This window comes from Carlito syrichta, unplaced genomic scaffold (assembly GCF_000164805.1).
Source record: "Carlito syrichta isolate Samal-C Ts95f unplaced genomic scaffold, Tarsius_syrichta-2.0.1 Scaffold303067, whole genome shotgun sequence".
NCBI lineage: Eukaryota > Metazoa > Chordata > Mammalia > Primates > Tarsiidae > Carlito > Carlito syrichta.
The window spans coordinates 29,418-44,820 of record NW_007247163.1 but is presented as its reverse complement, the minus strand read 5'-3'; the positions used below and the strand labels follow the sequence as shown (position 1 = coordinate 44,820).

The following is a 15,403-nucleotide window of genomic DNA, read 5'->3' as shown; positions in this document are numbered from 1 at the left end:
GGACCTCGCTGGAGCCGGTGCCTTACACAGCGAAGCGCGGGGAGGGGCGGGGTCCCCCGACACTGCAGCACTGAGACACGAGCCCCCTCCCCCGGCCCGGCACCTGGGACGGGGCGAGGGGCCCATTTCTTGTATCTGGCTGGACTAGATCCTATTCTGTCCCGCGGCGGCCTCCAAAGCCCCCACCCCCGTCCCACTCACATCCCTGGTCCCGCCGGATCTGGCTTGGGGTCCCCCTTTCTCTGTTCCCCGCGTTTGTCTCTGTCCTGCCCTCTTGTCGTCTGTCTTACGTGCCTGTCCTTCCCCGTTTGTCTCCTTTCTCTGTCCTGTCGTCTGTTCTCCCTCTGCCCGCCCTTATTTTGTCCAGTCTCCCTGTCTCTCCTGATTTATTCTCCCCCAATACCCCCTCTCCCGGGCAGGTCCCACCGGAAGGACCAGACTCTCCCCGATTCCTTCGTCGTTCCAAATAAATCCCCACACGAGCAAACTCCAAAACCAAATCCGCCTCCCTCCCGGAGCCGGGACCCTCCGCCGCAGCAGAATTAAACTTTTTTCTGTGTCTGAGGCCCTGCTGACCTGTGTGTGTGTGTGTGTGTGTGTGTGTGTGTGTCCCCACGTGTGTGTTGGGGGGAGGGTGACCTAGATTGCAGCCTAAAGACTCTAAGTGAGTCTGAAGGAAGATGACTAACTGGGGCCAGGGAAACTGGCAGGCAGGCTCCTATCCTTTGAGAGACTTAGAAGTGGGGGATAATAACGAAAATAAAATGATCATAATAGCTAACACTTAGGGAATGCTTACTATGTGCTAAGCATTTAAGTTATTTAATTCCCACAACAGTGGGACATGGATACTATTATCCTATTTCACAGGTGAGGATATTGAGACCCAGAAACGTTAAATAGCTTGCCCAAGGTGGCAAAACTGGCCTTTTAAAAGGCTGGCAGCCTGACTTCTGAGTCTGTACTGTAGGGGCAAAGGGAAAGCTTTCCCTCTGAAGTGTTGCTGAAATGCATTGACAATGGACAGATTAACAGGAGAAAAGGTCCACAGGCTGGGTGCTGTGGCTCATGCCTGTAGTATTAACACTTTGTGAGGCCAATGTGGGAGGATTACTTGAGGCCAGGAGTTCAAGACCAGCCTGGGCAACGTAGTGAAACCCCATCTTAAAAGAAATCATACACACACACACACACACACACACACACACACATTTGTCATTTACGTGAATGGGGAAAGTCACAGGAAAGTGATTACCAAGAACCCAGTGAGGTTTAGGTGTTTAAATATCCTTCATGGGAGAGAGAGATGGGGAGATGTAGGTAATTTTCAGGGGTAGTAAATTATTTTAGGGAAAATGAATGGATCTGAGGGATTGAAATTAGCTTGTAAATGGTTATTTTGGAATTTGAGCTTGAGAGACAGGCAGTACCTTGTGACAAAGCCCACCCAGGTGTGATTATATTCCTCAGTCTTTTTTCTTTATATTATAGATGATGAAATTTTAGGGAAGGGATAGAAGGCAATTATGTTCTCTTTCGTGTGTCCAGTCTTTAGCAGATAAGAAAATATCAAAGTAAAGCCTCTTCTAGCATCTTTAGTGTAAAATAATCAGCCTACCAGGGTGCCATGCTTTGGGGTGGCATTCCCTACACTCAACCAATACTCTAAACCATAGTGCTCTACTATTAAGCAGTTAAAGAATGTTCATTTTGCTCTCTGAGACCTGGCAACTGTGTGAAGTAGACATCTTTGGTCCCATTTTGCAGGCAGGAATCTGTTGCCCAAGTCCCATCTCGACCCTGGTGACTAAATAGTGGTGCTGGCAGTTTGATCTCACCACTACACTCGGGTCTGTGTCTGTAGGCTAGGGAATGGCCTCAGTGACCTTAGCTGAGCTGGGGTATCCAAAGCCAGTCTGGTGAGGAAAGGGACAAGGAATTGGAGGGACTCTGGGTGGAGAAGAGGTCTGCCAGGGGCATGGGAATGAGGTGAGGTGGAGTTCTTGAGTCTGAGAGCTGTGGCTGGGAAAGGAAAGCTGGCTGGGGAGAGAGAAGGACAGGCATCTCAGCCCTTGCAGGGGTCCTGCAGAGAAAATGCCTTCCTGATCCTGAGGAAGAAGGAAGAAGGCTTCTTGCCAGCCAGGGGCCCCCTGAGGCCAGGGGAGGAGGAGAGAAAGACAGAAATAGAAACAGAGCAGGAGGGAGGAGGATGGATCTGGGCAGACAGGGTGGGAGGTAGCCAGGACAGAGGCACCAGAGAATCACAGGCCAGGAGGCTCCCTCACCCGGTGGTCCAGCCACTCTTACATCTATGTCAGCCATAACGACTTCTGGGTCCTGAGGGCTTTCCACAGGCCAGGGACTGTGCTCGCAAACCATCCCTGATACGTGAATAAAAAGCATGCGACCCAGTGCACAGCACATGACAGTCATGAAATAGAGTTACTCCAGTAATAAGCGATTGCATTTAAGGCCTGCAACAGACATATGCAATGTCTGTACCCAATCTTGAGGTGAGAGAATGGAAGCTCAGAGGTTAAGAAGCTTGCCCAAGATCACACAGTCAGTAAACAGCAGAGCCATAACTGCTTCCAAATCCTGCACACCAGCCATCAGAATATATTGTTTTCAGTTAACTTGATAAGGCTTTACTGAGCATGTGTTATATGCCTGGTCCTGGGGTGGGGCTATAAGAGTGAACAAAATAGACAAAGCAAAACAAAAAAGCCCTGCCCCATGGGGTCAATACTCTAGAAGGACGAGAAAATAAACAATCAAGTAAGTTGTGCGTGTCCAATGGTAAATAAGCATCTGGAAAAGAATTAAAAAACAAAAACCACGATGACACAGGGAATGATTGAGAGGCCTCATTTAGTTTGAGGGGGTCAAGGAGGGTGATGTTGGAGCTGAAGAAATTCACTGTGGGAAAAGCCAGGGAAAAGCTTTCCAGGCAAAGGGAATGGTATGTGCAAAGTCCTTGGGGCAGGAGTATGCTTGGTGTGTTGGAGGTAATGTGTCTGGATTGGAGTAAGGAGGAGAGTGAGAGGGGGTGGGAGACACAAGCAGGGAGCAGATTTGGCAAAACCATGTGAGCTGTAGTCAAGAGTTAACATTTTGTTCTTCAGAGTCATGAGAAGTCAATGGAGGGTTTTCAGCAGGGTTATGTGATCAAATTTTCATGGAGAGCCCATCATTGAAGTGGAGTGTGCCTTCCTTCAAAACAAAATCAGGTACTGCCATCTCAGAACTTGGCATCCACCCACTAACATATTTGGGGCCCACTTGGTCCTTGGTCCAGTCCTTTGGATGACACCCTACCCACATTTCTTCTCCTATAACCCCAAGCCCTTCGTTTAATAGAGAAGTATGTGTAATACCAGTGTCATGCTTGTCTTTCTAAACTGAGAGCGTTAAACCCCAGAAATAGATACACTAGGCGAGAAGAAAGGACATGGGACCACCCAAGGGGAATATCTGAGCTTCCTCTCTGTGCCTCAACCTTGTGGTGGGCACTAGAGACACAGTGGTGACCAAGATAGACCTAGTCTCTGCCATCCTGGAACTCAGACAGACAGAGAGCTGTGGGAAGTAGGACGGTGCTGTGATGCACAGGTGACTGTAGGAGCCCAGAGAAGCAGCCTGACCCAGCTGGAGGATCAGGGAAGTGTCTTTTGGTGGCAAGTGACAGGAACTCTGCTCAACAGGCATTAAAATGGGGAATTTTTTTGGCCGGGCTTGGTGGCTCAGCCTGTAATCCCAGCACTTTGGGAGGCCAAGGTGAGTGAATTGCCTGAGCTCGCGGGTTCAAGACCTGCCTGGGCAACTTGGCGAGACCTCATCTCTACAATAAATCAAAAAATCAGCCAGGCGTGGTAGTGCACGCCTGTAATTCCCGGCTACTGGGAAGGCTGAGGTGGAAGGATCGCCGGAATCCAGCAGGTCGAGGCTGCGGTGGCTGAGAGCGGCCACTGCACTCCAGTCTGGGCGACAGAGTGAGACTCCAACTCAAAAAAAAAAAAAAAATGGGGCATTTTTTGGCTCTTACAGATGGGGAAGAAATGGAATTAACTGTAAAGCTACAAGGAACATGGACTCATGAACAGGAACCCACATTTGTCCCCATCAAGACCTTCTCCCTATTTATCTCTCCTGTCTGCTTATCCCAGCTCAGATTCATCCCTTTCAACTACATGTGGTCGGGAAAATGGCCATTTATTTATAAACACAGACTCCTTCCCTCCAGAGCCCAGAGGTAAAATGGCAGAATCTCTAGTCCTAAAAGGATAATCCCAGGGAAGTCTTCTGATTGGCCCGACTGAGGTCACATGGCCAACTTTGCACTGATTATGGCATTCAAGGGAATAGAATGCTTTGATTGGCCAGGCTGGGGGGGAGGTACATCTTATGTCTAGGTCATGTGTCTTGGGAAAGAGTGAGACTCCTACTCAAAAAAAAAAGAGAAAAAAAAAACTTCTTGAGTATATAAAAGGAATAGAAAGCCAGGTGCTCATGCCTGTAATCCCAGCACTTCAGGAGGTGGAGGCAGCAGGATTGCCTGATCCCAGGGGTTCAAGACCAGCCTAGGCAACTTGGCAAGACCTCATCTCTACAATAAATCACAAAATTAGCCTGGTATGGTGGCATGGGCCTTTGACTTCAGCTGCTTGGAAGGCTGAGGCAAAGGATTGTCTGAACCCAGCAGGTCGAGGCTGTGGTGGCCGTGAGTGTGCCACTGCACTCAAGCCTAGACAACAAAGTGATATTCCGACTCAAAAAAAAAAAAAAAATACAGAAACACTAGTGCACTAAGCAGAAGGATTTTTGGAGGAGGAGCTGATACTAGCTTAGGCATAGGGGATGGGTGGAAATTAGTGAGGTGAGCGGGAAGTGTTCCAAGCAGAGGGAACAGCTTAAGCAAAAGCTGTCGTGAGGGAAGACTTTCTCTTGTCGCTGTGCTCTGAAATGGAGTACTCTAATTGATCAAATCTGAGTCATGTGCCCAATGAAACGAGGAAGTGGAAAAGGGGGTCATTACCAAAGGGAAATGGAGTAGTTGTTACCAAGAGAAATAGATGCTGGTCAGGCAAAACCAAAATCTATCCAGGTCCAACCTCTTCTCTCAGGCCTTCACATATCCAAGCAGAGATTTGCACTCTTACTTCCTTCCCTCGCAACACGTAATTGAAGAGGTTCATGATGGGCACGGTGGCTCACACCTGTAATCCCAGCACTTTGGGAGGCAGAGGCAAGAGGATTGCCTGAGTCTAGGGGTTCAAGACTAGCCTGGGCAACTTGATGAGACCTCGTCTCTACAATAAATCAAAAAATAAGCCAGGTGTGGTGGCGCGAGCCTGCAGTTCCAGCTACTTGGAAGTCTGAGGCGGAAGGATCACCTGAGTCTAGCAGGCCAAAGCTGCAGTGGCTGTGAGCATGCCACTGTCCTCCAGTCTGGACAACAGAGTGAGACTCCAACTCAAAACAAGCAAACTAAAAACATATAACTTAAGCAATAAAGTCATTGTTATGTCATCTAACAGTAAGTTCGGAGTTAGAGGATCCTGAGTTTTGGTGCGATGGCTTATGGATATCAGCAGGGACACAGCTTCCTATTCTTTGTTTCTACTTTCCTCAGGATGATAAGTTCATATTCTAAGTTCTTACCTTGTGGCCACAAAATGGCTGCCACAACTCCAGGTCTCACATCCTTATACCAATGAACTAAGCAGGAAGAAAGGGAACAAGTGGGAAAGAGTTTTCTTTGTATCGGGGAAGAAAAAAATTAAAATAATGAGTAACAGCAACAAACACATATATAGGGCTTACCCTGTGCCAAGCTCTGTTTTAAATTCTTTACATAAATTAACTTATGTAAGAGGCCTTATTTGCATGGCCACTCCAAACTGCGAGGGAGTCTGGGAAAGCATATGTCAGGCAAAGGGGATGGAAATTCATGTCTTGGACTGGGCACCTTGCTGCTCCCCTACTAAAACTGAGGTTCTGCCAGTTGTGTGTAACTTTTCTTTTCTTTTCTTTTTTCTTTTTGAGTTGTATTCTCACTCTGTCACCCAGGCTAGAGGGCAGTGACATTCTTACGGCCACCGCACCCTCGACCTGCTATGCTTAGGTGATCCTTCCACCTCAGCCTTCCAAGTAGCCAGAACTACAGGCGTGGTGTTACCATATCCTGCTAATTTTTTAATTTATTGTGGAGACGAGGTCTTGCCAAGTTGCTCAGACTGGTCTCGAACCCCTGGGCCCAAGCAGTCCCCTGGCCTCCACCTCCCAAAGTACAAGGATTACAGGTGTGAGCCACTGCTCCTGGGACAAGTCCATATTCAATGAGGGGGGAACATTGACTCCACCGCTTGAAGCGAAGAATATCAAATAATTTGTGGCTACTGTGTGTGTGTGTGTGTGTGTGTGTGTGTGTGTGTGTGTGTGTGTCTGGGTCTCACTCTATCGCCCAAGTTGGAGTACAGTGGCACAATTGCAGTTCACTGCATTCTTGAACTCCTGGGTTCAGCCGATCCTTTCACCTAAGCTTCCTGAGTAGATGGAACTACAGGAATGCACCACCATAGCTGGCTAATTTTTTTTTTTTTTTTGGTAGAGATGAGGTCTCACTATGTTGCCCAGGCTGGTCTCAAGTGCCTGGGCTCAAGCAAATCCTCCCACCTTGGCCTCCCAAAGTGCTGGGATTATAGTCGTTAGTCACCATGCCTGGCCAGCCATGGACACATTTTGTTTTTTGTTTTTTGAGTTGGAGTCTCACTCTGTCGCCCAGGCTGGAGTGCAGTGGCATGCTCACGACTACCACAGCCTCCACCTGCTGGGCTCAGGTTCCAAACAGCTTCTGCTTCAGCCTTCCAAACAGCTAAATTACAGGTGTGCGTCACCAAGCCCAGCTAAGTTTTCTTGATTTATTGTAGAGATGAAGTCTCCCTATTGCTCAGGCTGGTCTCGACACCCTGGGCTCAGGCAATACTCTCTCCTCGGCCTCCCATAGTGCTGGGATTACAGGTGTGAGCCACCGTGCCCGGTCATGGGCACTTTTTTAAAAACCACATCACACTTCCGTGTATGTGCCGAGAAGATATGCAAACTACATAACAACTGACATTGACAAACCAGAATGCAAGATGGCCACACATTGGAGTAGATTCTGGAGACTACTCCTCTACCTTGACTCTGCTAAATGAAACTCTTTTGTTTTGGAATTGTAGGGAGGCTTGGGAGTCCAAAGGGAGAGGCTGAGACAGCATGGGGGTGGTGTCTTGGGGAAACAGCTGGAGGATCTTGGAGAAATAGCTATTTACCAATTGGCACGAAAGTATTTCAATATTTTAACAACAGAAACAGAGCTACCATTGCACACCCACTCAATATCAGTCCTATAAGAGATTCACAACTTTGGAACCTCCAGATGCTATTGCTGGAGATCTGTTTCTTCAACATCCTCGGGGCACAGTTTTCAGGAAAAAGGCTCCTCCCCAGTCTCAGGGGTGAAGTTCATTAGTCTAAGACTATCTTTAATACCACCTTCCTAGTCAGAGATTGGTTTAGGTGTGGGCATGTGAGTAAATTCTAGCCAATGAGACAAGCATGCACATCTAATAGGCGTTTCTGTGAAAGATTTTTCCCCGTTGCTTTTAAGAAGTGTGGGAAAAGCTGGGCGCGGTGGCTCACGTCTGTAATCCCAACATTTTGGGAAGCAGAGGCGAGAGGATTGCTTGAGCCCACGGGTTCAAGACCAGCCTAGCCTGGCCGTGGTGGTGCGCACTGGTGGTTCCAGCTACTTGGAAAGCTGAAGCAGAAGGATCGCCTGAGCCTAGCAGGTTGAGGCTGCAGTGGCCGTGAGTGTGCCACTGCACTCCAGCCTGGGTGACAGGAGCAAATTCTGGAGAGAGACTATGATTCAAAAAAAAAATTAAAAAAAAATAAAATAAAATAAATAAATAAAAGAAGTGTGGGAAAAGATTCAAGGCCCTAGATATTATGGAGCAGAGGCAAGCTGTCCACACTGGGCCTGGTCCAAATTTGTGACTTACAGAATCTGTGAACATGGTAAGATGACTATTTTATTCCACTAAGTTTGGAGTGGTTTGTTATGACTTGAGGGTTTGTTATGACTTGAAGGTTGTTGTTTGTGTGTGACAGCTGGAGCCATAGGTGCTATCTTGGGACCATGTGGTAGCCAGATTAAGAATCAGCCAACAGAAATTGAAAGGACCCAGTTCCCCAGTGACATTATTGATTAAGTGAATTAACAGTCCTAGAACTGCTCAGGCAACTGACTTTTTGTTATATGTGATTATAAACTCATTTTTATTTTGGCCATTTGAGTTCAGTTTTCTGATTACTTATTACTGGATAAAGCATCTTGACTGACAGACTTCCAATTGTCCTAGGTACACATGGAAAAGAGATATGCAGCTCACACAGACACAGAGAGATATAAAAACGCGTGTGAACACACACATTCTTGCACACATGAGAACATGAATATGTATAGCTAAGCATCTCACTTGCATGTAAATACACACACAGTCACAGAAGTCAGGCACATGCAGACTCACACAGCTAGTCACAAATTTTGAGTGCATCACACAGACATCCACACTTAGTTACAAACCCAAAATTGCATACACACTCAAGGATTCACCTGTCACTGAAGGTTTCAATCCCTTGTTTATTTGTGCATATTATATAAAAGTAGAAAAGAGACTCAGCCCTCAGTTTGAGCCAGGGCTGCAGCTCCATAAATAAAGGGTGAAATGAAATAACTTATGGCAGGGGTGGGGCTTAGTGTGTAAATAAGGCTTGGGGTCCCCATTGATGTGAGAGTGGGTCCAGATTCTCAGATGCACGTCTCTCCACTGGCGACACATTTCAGGTCCCACGTGAGGAGGCGGAAGAGGTTAAACATGATGGAGGCCTGGAGGCAGCCAGGGGACTCCTGTGGGGACGAAGAACGGTCAGTGGCTGCCCATAGTCTGGGCTCCCGGCTGCTCCCCGCACTCCAGTCCCCTCCCAGTCACCCACCTTCTCCGGGGCCTCCTGGAGCTGCTGCAGCCAGTGGAGGAGGCGGCCCTGGGGCTTGGGGCCTGCTGTGGGCTGAGCTGGGAACTGAGGGCAGAGGAGGCACAGTGTGAGGCAGGGCTGGGGCCACAGGGGAGGACGGTGGTCAGAGCCTACACCTGGGTGCCCACCAGACCCCGAGGACTCACACAGGCCCGGAGCTGGGAGTGGATGTAGCTCAGCATGTGAAGGGGGCGATTCAGGACATCCCCCAGGGTCGTGTCAGCTGCGATATCCAGGATTTTCAGTGTCAGGGCCAGCTCAGCCTCCAAGACCATGGGGCGCTGCCACACCTGAGGAGAGGTGAGAACACAGGTGAGGAGGAATAGGCAAGAAGTCCCGGGTAAGTGAGGACAGATAGTTAGTACAGGGGGCAGGGCCAGTGATATGGGACATGTGGTGGGGACAGGTGATGGTTCTGGTGAGAGGGAAACAGGAGAGGGGAACGCATTATGACGGTTGAAGATAAAGAGGACACAGTTGAGACAGAATGATAACAGAGGAGATAGGTGAGGGGACAAGTGAGAGAGGATTTATGGGGGTCACCGAGGCTTGACGGGACAGGGGATGGGGAAGATGAGGAGAGAACAGCTTAGGGAGGTGGGGAGAGAGGCACAGTTGGAACACAAGTCAGAAGAGTGGATGAAGGAAAGGCATCCCTGGAAGAACGTCAGAAAAAATGATGAGGAATATAGGTAAGAGGAACAGGGAATTAGTGCTGGAAGCAAACAGGAAAAAACTGGGCAGGATGAGGGGCACAGGTGAGGGGCAGCCTGGGGACAGATGGGAGAGGAAAGAAGAAAGAGACAGAAAGGAGTTGGCTGAGAATGGAAGTGAAGGGACAGGTGAGTGAGAGAGTCAGGGGACAAGCAGGAGATGAGACATGGGACCCAGGGGAAGGACAGCATCAAGGGAGCAGTGACAGGACACAGGACAGATGAGGAGAGATCAGAGACAGAGAAGGACAGCAAAGATGAGGAGTGAAGGGTTCGTGCAAGGAGACAGGGAACAGGGTAAGGTAAGGGGCAGGTGGCCTGATTTCCAACTCACTGGAAGCTTCCGCAGGTCCCAGTTCCTGGGGAGAAGGCGAGAGCTGCAGCTCGTGTCTTTCAGCAAGAGCGACTCTTCCTAGACAGCAAGGGCAGAGGTTAGTCCACAGCAGAAAGGTTGGAAGCTAGCCCTTGGCAGCAAGGATGAAGGTTGGCCTAATTATGAGTTTAACCCATTGCACAAAGGATAGAGGTTTGTGATAGCTGGAAGGCTAGAGGCTAGCCCATGGCAGAAGGATAGAGATTAGGGATAGCTGGAAGGCCAGAGGCTAGACCATGGCAGAAGGATAGAGGTTATCCCACAGCGGCAGGGCAGCAGCTTGGTCCAGTAGAAGAAACTCACCAAGGCATCCTTGGCTTTCTTGCAGTCCTCTAGATCTCCTGGTGGCAGAGATTTGAACCTGTCAATGTGGCAGTTTCTCCCAGGTGTGGCAGACCTGGAAGTGGGAACCGGCCCTGCTCTGGCCAAGCCCAGCATCACAGTCATCAGAGCCGTGATCCATACTGCAGCCATGGCCAAATCGCTACTGCTTCCCCAGCTGCATGGCCCGGCTTTTAAGCTAGGCTAAATGAGCAATCCAAGATGATGTGTGTAAAGTGAAAAGGTAATGCGGAATTAGAGATACCACCCTGACTCAAAAGGCATGAGTGGGTGGGGCCAGCTGGTGAGCCAGGTACGCCACGGGGCCAAGTGAGCCCCAGGCTGTACAGAGAAGGAAAGAGAAACTGACCTTCTTAGAAATCCCTGAACAACTTTTAGGACTCCCTGGGTAACTTTTATTCTCCCTAGCAATTTTCACACTTTCGGAGTCACTTTTAGGACTCCCTAGACAACTTTTACAACTGCTTGGGTGGCTTTTAGGTCACCCTGGGGAGGTTTTAGAACTCCCTAGACAATTTTAGGACTCCCTACGTAACTTTTAAGACTTCCTATGCAGCTTTGTGGACGCCTTAGGCAGCTTTTGGGCTCCATGAATAACGTTAGGGATGGTTTGGACTGTTTTTAGACAGTCCCTGGGCTGCTTTTAGGACTTTCTGGGCAACATTTAGGGCTCCCTGGGCAACCTTCAGGACTCCTCAGGTGACTCTTAGAACTCCTGGATCACTTTTAGGACTCTCTGGGTAGCTTCTAAAACTCTCTGGGTACCTTTTAGGACTTCCTGGGCAGTTTTTAGGACTCCCTGACTAACTTTTAGGAGTTTCTTGGCAGGTTTAGGACTCCCTGGGTAACTTTCAGAAGTTAACTTCCTGGGTAGTTTTCCAGGTCTTTTGGGGTCACTTTTAGGACTCCCTGGATGCCTTTTAGGACTCTGTGAACAACTTTTAGGATTCCTTGAGTAACTTTTAGCACTCCTTGACTAACTTTTAGGATTTCCTGGGCAACTCTTAGGACTCCCTGTGTTACTTTTAGGACTCCCTGGGTAACATATAGGACTTCCTGAACCTCTTTTAAGACTCTCTGGGTAACTTTTAAGACTCCCTGGGCAACTTTTAGGACTTCCTGGGTAACTTTTAGGACTCCCTGGGTATCTTTTAGGACTCTCTGAGTAGCTTTTAGGATTTCCTGGGCAGCTTTTAGGATTCCTTGTGTTACTTTTAGAACTCTCTGGGTAACTTTTAGGACTTACTTGGCAGTTTTAGGACTCCATAAACAATTTTAGGGACACCTTGGCCGGCTTTTAGCATTCCCTGGGCTACTTTTAGGCTCCCTGGGTACCTTTTAGGACTCCCTGAGTAAGTTTTACAAGTCCCTTGGAAGACAGAGTTGAGACTCCAACTCAAAAAAAAAAAAGAAAAGAAAAATAAAACTCCCTGGGTTGGCTTAGAATTTCCTGGGTAACTTTTAAGACGCCCCGAGTAACTTATAGAACTCCCTGGACAGCTTTTAGGACTCCATGAACAACTTTTAGGATTGTCTGGGCAGCCTTTAGGATTCCTTTAGTTGGCTTCAGTCAGCTGACTTTGGGGAGTCCTTGATGGAGGTTGAGGTAGAGGGATGGGAAGCTGGCTTGAGGACTCTCACAGAACGGCAAGCACTTGGGGGTGGTGGGAAGGCTGCCGAGTGGCAGAAGAGGAGCTTCTGCCATTGGTTTAAGAATGTTCCAAGCCGGGAGTGGTGGTTCATGCCTGTAACCCCAGCACTTTGGGAGGCTGAGGTGAGAGGACTGTCTGAGCCCATGGGCTCGAAACCAGCCTGGGCAACTTGGTGAGACCTCATCTCTACAATAAATCAAAAAATTAGTCGGGCAGGTGGCACGTGCTTGTAATTTCAGCTACTTGGAAGACAGGTGGAAGGATCACCTGAGCCCAGCAGGTGGAGGCTGTGTTGCAGTGGCTGTGAGCGTGCCACTGCACTCCAGCCTGGGCAACAGAGTGAGACTCCGACTCAAAAAAAATAAAATAAAAAAAGGCCGGGCTCAGTGGCTCAACCTGTAACACTCTGGGAGGCCGAGGCAAGTGGATTGCCTGAGCCTGCGGGTTCGAGACCAGCCTGGGCAACTTGGTGAGACTTCATCTCTACAATAAATAAATAAATAAACTTAGACGGGCATGGCAGTGTGCGCCAGCTACTTGAAAGGCTGAGGTAGAAGGATCACCAGAGACCAGCAGGTTGAGGCTGGAGTGGCTGTGAATGTGCCACTACACTCCAGCCTGGGTGACGGAGTGAGACTCCAACTCAAAAAAAAAAATGTCCCAGGAACAAACTCACTTCATGCTTCAGTGCTATGTAAAGTTATGTTTATGATTGTGATGATTAACTTTATTTATTTATTTTAGCAGGATTTATTGAGAGGACAGAAGAACTCCCACAGTGGGAGGGGACCCAAGGGGGTTGCCCGTGATGGTTAACTTGAGGTGTCAGCTTGACTGGTTAAGTTTGCTAGATTGCTGGTAAAGCATCATTATTATTTCTGGGTGCGACTGTGAGAGTGTTTCCAGAAGAGATTAGCATTTGAATCCGTGGGCTGAGAAAGGAAGACCCATTGTCACCCAACGTGATGGGTACCATCCATTTGACTGAGGGGCTGAATAGAACAAAAAGATAGAGGAGAGACAAATTGACTCTCTCTTATGACCTGAGACACCCTTCTTCTGCCCTTGAGCATCAGACCTCCAGGCTTTTCAGCCTTTGAACTCTGGGATTTGCACCATCGCCCCCTGCCTGGGTCCTGAAGCCTTTGGCTTCACATGGAGAATTACACCATTGACTTCCCTAGTTCGTGGAGCTTTTGGTCTTGGATCCAGCTAGTTCTCCAACTTACAGATGGCCTGTCATGAAACTTCTTAGCCTCACTTATTGTCTGAGTCAGTTCTCGTAATGAATCCTCATCTATCTATCTATCTATCTATCTATCTATCTATCTATCTATCCATCCATCACTCATTCATCACCCATACATTCATCCATCCACCCATCCATCACCCATCCAACCATCATCCATCATTCATCTCTCCATCCACCCACCCACCTGTCCACCTATCCATCCAACCATCATCCACCTATCCATCCATCCATCATCCATCATTCACCTCTCCATCCACTCACCCACCTGTCCACCTATCCATCCATCCGTCACCCATCCATTCATTCATCCACCCCTTCGTCCGTCCCTCCATCCAACCATCTATTCATCATCCAGTCAGCCATCCATCATCCATTCATCCATCCATCCAATCAACCAACCAACGAATCATCCATCCATCCATCCATCCACCCATTATCCATCCATCCATCCTATTGTTCGGTTTGTCTGGAGAGCCCTGACTAATACAATGATCATACTCATTTTACTGGTGTGGAAACTGTGGTGTAAGAAGGCAACATGTCTTGCCTGAGGTCCCACAGCTGGTTTGTGGCAGAGCTGGGATGTGATCGGAGTCCTACACACTCACCCCCTATTCTATATGCATCTCAGGTATGAGATGAGAACCTCTGGGGGTAGCAGGCCTACTTCTTTCTGCTTCTCTGGGCAACATGAAAGGAGTAGGAAGTGCCTTATTCGCTGGGGGCAAGAGCATTTCCTGGGGACTGAAGGGGCTCCCTGAGGAGAAGGCGGTGAGGGGGCTTCCAGAAGGCAGGGAATGAGTCTGGTTGCTTTGCTATAATCATCCCTGCGGTAATAATAATTGTGTAGCAGGTAAGAAATAGCTCTGATGTGCAGGCGCTTCATATTTTTCATTTCTTTTACTATTTTTTTCTTGGCCCTTTTGGTGCAGAAAGTTATTAATCATACTCTTCAGATCATACACAGAATCACAATTGGCCCATGAAAGACCCTCCAAGGTTTCACTCTCCCATTCCCAATTCCCATTCCCACCCCCCACCCCAGACACCCACTTTAATGCACTTGATAAATAGCTGCAAAGATGTATCTTTATAATTTGTGATTTTGTGTGTATATGTACTTCCAATTTACATAAGTAGGATTGTGCTATAAATCTTCCACTCTTCCCCCCACTTTTTTTTTTAACTTAACACTGTTTCTAAGATCTCTCCGCACAGCTCTTTACAAGTTCCCTGTTTCTGACGGCTGCGTTATATTCCATGGAGGGCCCGCCCACTGCATTTTCCCTCATCCAGTCTCCTTGTGATGGACACTTAGGTTGCCCCCAGCCCCCATCACCATAAGGCTCACACCTGTCCTCTGTGTGGGAGGTTTCCTGGAATATACCGTGGCAACCAGTTGAAGTCCTCCACTGTATCCTCTTGGCCCCCTTATGAATAGGGTGGGCAATTCCCATACATGCTGGCAGCTTCCCACGTCATATGCCTGGATCTTTCTGCATCTGAGTCTGAGGCCTTCCTACTGTCTGCGTGCAGAACTGACTGGAAGTAACAGGATTGATTCTACCAGGAGCAATCCTCCACCAGTGAGGGTTGGGAACTAGTGAATAAATACCGCAGCTTCCCTTGTCCTCGGTGGGTTCATTAAAGCGTTTTCTACATGATTTCTTGATCTTCAGTGGGATTCCAGTGCACATGAGCTCCAGCGACTCACAGCAGTAACCATTTTGGGGCTGGGACTAGGGTGAGGCAAGCAGGAGCACGAGGGTCAACCCTGAAGGAGGGGCTCACTCTCAGGCCAGGCAAAGCCCCAGGCGCTTTCCTCTATTCCAAACTCTGCGCCGTTTATTGTCTTTTTGTTCTTCCAGGTTCGATTTTCCTACCTGCTTGTGCTTCTGGGGATCATCTTGCAAATAAACAACCTGCACCCGCCAGGTTCGGTGGCTCAGCCTGTAATCTCAGTACTTTGAGAGGCCAAGGTGAGTGGATT

General features: G+C 48.4%; 1 protein-coding gene across 1 annotated transcript; it reads right to left on the bottom strand.

Annotated features, from left to right (window-relative positions):
• Positions 1-8,857: 8,857 nt before the first annotated feature.
• Positions 8,858-10,641, bottom strand: LOC103259930 (interferon lambda-1). The gene is made up of 5 exons (XM_008057587.1): positions 10,471-10,641; positions 10,129-10,206; positions 9,215-9,371; positions 9,043-9,119; positions 8,858-8,956 (listed from the first exon to the last, which is right to left on the bottom strand). The coding sequence occupies exons 1-5, from the start codon at positions 10,639-10,641 to the stop codon at positions 8,858-8,860; spliced, it is 582 nt and encodes a 193-aa protein (XP_008055778.1).
• Positions 10,642-15,403: the final 4,762 nt, after the last annotated feature.